Consider the following 6,058-nt stretch of genomic DNA (forward strand, 5'->3'; position numbering starts at 1 on the left):
AGAGAGTCATTGATCGGCTGCAGCCCACAACCCAGGCATGTGCACTGACCGGGAATCGAACCCCGATCGCCTGGATCGTAGGTTGACGCTCAACCGCTGAGCCACACCCGACCGGGCTATCCCTCAATTCTTCCAGGGTCTGAATTAATCAGTTCAGAGCCCCATAAAATTCTAACATTACCCACAAACATCATAAATTTAGGTGGCGCCTCCATTCCTGATTTTGTTACACTGAAAAATAAAACTAAATGTGGTGGAGGGGTCATTAACCCAGCCCAGGAAAGTATGAGTGCTTTCTCCTCTTTGCTGGGTCCCAGAAGAAGGATCCTGCCCTGACTGTGATCACCTACATGGGACTGAGCCTCTCTCTGCTGTGCCTCTTCCTGGCGGCTCTCACCTTCCTGCTGTGCAAAGCCATCCAGAGTATTAGCACCTCACTCCATCTGCAGCTCTCACTCTGCCTCTTCCTGGCCCACCTGCTCTTCCTCACGGCCATCGACAGAACTGAGCACAAGGTACTGACACTGTCCCAAAGGACCCCACCCTGCCCAAGGGGGTTTGGAGTTGGTGGGGCCATGCTGCATTGAACATCTTAATATAGGGTATTCCAAAAAAAAAATGTATATACTCTTAGCTGATAGCTGAATTGATGTCTCCTCCTTTTCAGATTTAACCCATTTGAATTAATGATTATTCAAAGTGTTTATACATTTTGGGGGGACATCCTGTATAATGGCCTTGGGTTTGGGAATGTTAGAGGGATGAGTAGCCAATTTCACATTCACTGACCCAATGAGAAGACACACCCTTTTTTGGCATTTCCTTCAAATACCTCAGAGTTCCCCCAAATGGCAAGGTATAGGAGAGGTCCTGGGGCCACACTTCTCCCTGACAATCCCACCTGGTGACTCTCTCCTCCCTTAGGTGCTGTGCTCCATCATCGCGGGTGCCTTACACTATCTCTACCTGGCCTCCTTCACCTGGATGTTGCTGGAGGGCCTGAACCTCTTCCTCACCGCACGCAACTTGATGGTGGTCAACTACTCTAGCGTGAGCAGGTTCATGAAGAAGTTCATGTTCCCTGTGGGCTACGGAATCCCGGCTGTGATTGTGGCCATTTCTGCAGCTTCCAGGCCTCACCTTTATGGAACACCTGTCCGGTAAATTAAAGTTCCCATTGTTCTTATCTTCTCCACATGACCATGGTCAGCACCAATAACCAATGCAGCACTTTAATTTCACTAGAATGTGATAAGTATAGAAAAACAGTAATCACCCAAAGACGTCTTCCTGGTTCCATGATTGTATTCCTTGCTTGAAGTGACTGTTTTTAAGAACTTAAAATACCATTGTTTCAAATGTTAATTATATACAGGTAGTATGTTAATAATTAATATTACTATAATATTAATTATGTATTATATTAATAACCTACACTATTACAATAATGAAACATTAACAATCATAAATATATAGTTAAAATAAATAAGCTGACTTTTCATCTTTTAGATTTAATTATTTTATTTTTTAAAATTTATCTTTAGTGTTGAAAGCATTGCAGATGTCCCCCTTTTTTCCCCCTCCGCTACACTCCTGCCCCCTCCCTAGGTCTTCACCACACTATTGTCTGTCCATGGGTTATGCATATATGCATATAAGGTCTTTGGTTATTTTAAATATTAACTCTATATTATATTAATGACTGTATTACATTAAAAACTATGATACACAATATTAATCTCATCTTATATATAAGTAAATTTATGTTAATATAATATTCATTGCATTAATTGAGGGGACTATTATAAATCTTCTAGAAAGCAAAATGGAAATGAAGGGATGGCATTGGTTGGTGCAACCTATTCTCTCCTTAATTTTTGTCAAAAAGGGGGGAGAATTTAGATGATGAAATCATGATGACCAGAGCTAAGATTTAGAAATCACTTTTGACATGCAATCATTGTTCTCAGTATTTTTCATGTATCAGCTCAAGTCATCCTCCCAACAACCCACTGAGGTAGAAACTGGTATTATATGAGTTTTACAGATGAGGAAACTGAGGTGCAGAGATTACTGACATGGTCCAAATCACACAGCTGGTTAGTGGCAGAGCTGGGATCAAATACAGAAAATCTGGCATTTACAACATTATCAACTCCTATGTTGATAAAATTAATGTTCACTGACATCAGAGTAGCCCTGGTCAGCTGGCCTTCCTGTATAGCTTGCATAAAAGTCAGCAAACTTTATCTGTAAAGGGCCACATAGTAAATATTGCAGCTTTGTGGACCATGTGGTCCCTACTGCCACTACTCACCTCTGTCCTTGTAGCACAAGAGCTGCCGTAGACAACATACAGGAGAATGAGTGTAACTGTGTTCCAGTAAAACACATTTACAAAATCAGGTGGTGACACCATCGGACCCATAGGGTGAAGTTTACCAACACTGTCTTAGTAGTGTAGGCTTTGAGTCTTCTGGTGGATCCATCTAACTCCACGGTCCTCACACCTCCCAACTCATTCACAAATATCTCACATGGAATCATTTCCAATTCTATCATTTCTATCAGTGTGGCCTTGAGTTACTATTTTCCTTAAGCATCAGATGCCAACCTGTAATCACTAGAGTCTCAATGTTGTCATGAAGAATAAATTATTTAATGCATATGAGTCTGAGTTAGTACTGTGTCAGGTTATTGTTATCTTTTTTACTATCATCTTGCACATCCCAAATTTTTTCACCTTGTCTACCCTGCTCATCCTTCATATCTCAGAATAAACACAATTCTCTCAGGGAACCCTTCCCAACTACCTGAATCTCCTATACACTAGCCTGGGCAATCAACCCAGCTACATGTTCTCATAGCTCCTCACAATTGATCATAAAGCTCATCATCTTGATTGTTTTTGTTGTCTAATTGGTCACCTTCCCACCCAGCTGGGGCCTGCCTGAGGACTGGGGCCTGCCTGAGGACTGAGGCCAGATCTCAATTGCAGTTGGGTCTTCAGGTCTAGCAGCGGTCCTGATACAGAGGAGACACAACATTTGTCCAATAAACCATAAATTAATTTACTGATTGATATTTGTCTTTTCATTTTAAAATGTATATTTTTTTCTGCCAGCATATCTAGGGGTTAGGACTCAAAAGACCTTCTTAAAAGAAATGTGTCTGTTTTTAAAACCACGTTATTGTGGTATGATTGATTTATACAATGCTGTACACCATTAATGTATATAACCTGATGAGTCTGAACATAAGTATACAACCAGGACATATACATCAAAGGCATACACAAAGCTATGTGTATAAGATCTATAGAGCATAGTGCCTATAATTAACACTATTGTATTGTATACTTAAATTTTACTAAGAGGGTAGATTTTAGCTTAAAGGTTCTTACCAAAAAAAGTAACAATATTAGCCATAGGAGACAGAAGAAACTATGGGTGGTGAGGATATGTTTATCGATTCTTTATCCACACAGGCAAATAGATTCTTCAGTTTCTTTCCATCTCTCTTAGATGCTGGCTCCACACAGACAACGGATTTATATGGGCCTTCCTTGGCCCCGTCTGCGCCATCATCTCTGTGAGTAAAGGATGACATCAGAGCATCCTTCCTGCCCAGCTGAGGGTCAGTCAAAGAGCAGGTGTATAAGGAGGGGTTCAGGCAGAGTGAGCAATCATTACAGGACTGAGGAGGCTTACAGGAGGCAAAATTTCTGTTTTAAAACCAGGATAAAGGGGTTTCCTGAGACATCAGATTTTCAGTACTAAAATGTGGACATTGCCATGTAACCTAGAACAAGTTGGTCACCCCTGTTACAGGACAAGCGTGAGCCTGAGTTACTGGATATTTGTCTCTTCTTCTGTGACTGTTATGAAATATGAAAGCTTCTTATCTACTGGGTTAGGTGTTAGATGAGCTAGGAGGAAGGTATAGATATGGCATGTATTCAATATGCTTTGTGGGGTTTCTGCAGATTAACTTGGCTTTCTTTCTGATGACCTTCTGGATTCTGAAAAACAAGCTCTCCTCACTCAACAGGGATGTGTCCACCCTCCAGAACACGAGGTGAGGGGGATCAGAGGTGCACACCACCCCATACAAAGCGTGGTCCAGGAGCAATGCCCTATGGTTCCAAGCTCCTGATGTCCTTTCACGGGGATTCTGAGGGGTCAGGAGGAGAGAGGTGCAGCCACCTTCTCTGGAAACCAGCTTAGGTATGGCGGTTTGCTGCTGAAACCCAAGCCAAAAATATTTTGTTTCTCCATACTCCAGCGTGAAATTACCTCAGCTACAGAGAGAATTGACTTTGTTCTGTTAAACATGGATTACTTCCATGGCCCTATGAAAAAGCTCTCAGAACATTTTCATCTTTATAAAACACTTAGGAAATCACATAACTGTTCCCAGAACCCAGCATGCACATTCATGCCCACACCTTCATGGATACTCTTCCCTCTGCCCTCTCTACTCCTAGACCTGGTGAAATCAGGTTCTTTATCCACGTATCACATCTTCTGAAAGGTTAGGGATGTCCTTTGCTTTCCTAAACTTTGCACAGAATGAATGGCCTCTATTCTAGGCAAAGCATGCTCACAGTCAGCTCGTGGAGAAGATAGGAGTGGTACTGGATGGGACCCAGGCAGAGGTGCCTCACATGTAACAAATATTATAAGTGACCATTTGTTTTAGTCTTTCCATGAAACTTTAAGGTCTGTAAAAGCATAAATTATCTTTGTTATTTTTAATATACAAGACCCAGCACAGAGTCAGGTACACAGAATGTCTTCAGGAATGTCAGTTGAATGAAATTAGGGACATTCATGAAACATCATGATCTTTTTGAAATCCACATTATGAATTATCACTATACTTCAGTCCAAGTCAAAACATCATGAGAAATCCTGATAGCATTTCTGTTTCGAGGATCATTGAGAGTAATTATCAAAGTTGATCACAACTCAGTCATACGCATGCATGGGGTGGAGATGAGGATGACCTTAATTCTGTTGCTCGGGTGCACCATGTGCCTCTCTTCTCCTACCAAGGATGCTGACATTTAAAGCAATGGCTCAGCTCTTCATCTTGGGCTGCACATGGTGTCTGGGAATCCTGCAGGTGGGCCCAGCTGCTCACGCCATGGCCTATCTCTTCACCATCATCAACAGCCTGCAGGGTGTCTTCATCTTCCTGGTGTACTGTCTCCTCAGCCAGCAGGTACCACTGTCCAACTCCCACCCAGGACTTTCCACTCTTACTCCTCTCAGTGAGCTGACTCAGAGCATGATTCGCCTCTGTAGGTCCAGGAGCAATACAGGAAATGGTTGAAAGGGGTCAAGGAAACCAAAGCCAACTCTGAGAAGCACACCCTCTCCAGCAGGGCCATGTCTGAAGTCTCCAAACACAATGAGGTAAGATCACATATTGCTCCCAGAGCACCTCACTAACTGATCCACTTGAGTAGCTACTGGCCCATCACACTGGACTACCTGGGTATATAGCAGGTGATGCCCTCAGATGGCTCACACTGGGTTTACTTGTGCCCTCACCCCAAGGCACTTCCATGTCAAAAATGGAACTGTTTCTGTACTTTCATTCACAGTGTTGATGTGATCACCTTGACCCTCGCCCATGATTATCCTCTCATTCCCCACGTGTGTAGAGCACCCACTTTGTGAGACATGGTGCATGTGGTTTTTAATTTTACTTAGTGAGAAGATACAAAACACTTCCTCATAAGCAGAAAGAGAAGCAATGGTCAGCTCAACAAACAGGAGCTAATGACCTGAAGCTGTGATGCTCAGACTTCACCGTCACAGCACCGTCCTTTATCCCAAGTCATTCCACACTACCCTCTATATAAAAAACAAATACATGGTACATATAGTCATAAAAGTTAGTGAAATAAGTGGTAGGTTGGATTTGAGACTTTCCTTAAGAGTCTACAACTGTCCCTCATATTTTCAACACATACAAATAGTGCAAAACCAAGGAGAATCACAGAGAGCTGAGGAGAGACCCAGGCAATGGCAATGAACATTATGAACAT

The 6,058-nt window shown here is 42.4% G+C and overlaps 1 protein-coding gene across 1 annotated transcript in view; it reads left to right on the forward strand.

The window, feature by feature from the left end:
- The window catches only part of ADGRE2 (adhesion G protein-coupled receptor E2), a 29,526-nt gene extending 24,053 nt beyond the window's left edge, over window positions 1–5,473 (forward strand). Inside the window, 7 exon segments of the mRNA XM_087816173.1 lie at window positions 318–515; window positions 925–1,160; window positions 3,525–3,591; window positions 3,986–4,077; window positions 5,058–5,226; window positions 5,310–5,418; window positions 5,421–5,473. Coding sequence (XP_087672299.1) covers window positions 318–515; window positions 925–1,160; window positions 3,525–3,591; window positions 3,986–4,077; window positions 5,058–5,226; window positions 5,310–5,418; window positions 5,421–5,473 — 924 coding nt within the window.
- Window positions 5,474–6,058: the final 585 nt, after the last annotated feature.

The sequence above is a fragment of the Miniopterus natalensis genome, chromosome 4, assembly GCF_054644295.1.
Source record: "Miniopterus natalensis isolate mMinNat1 chromosome 4, mMinNat1.hap1, whole genome shotgun sequence".
Lineage (NCBI taxonomy): Eukaryota > Metazoa > Chordata > Mammalia > Chiroptera > Miniopteridae > Miniopterus > Miniopterus natalensis.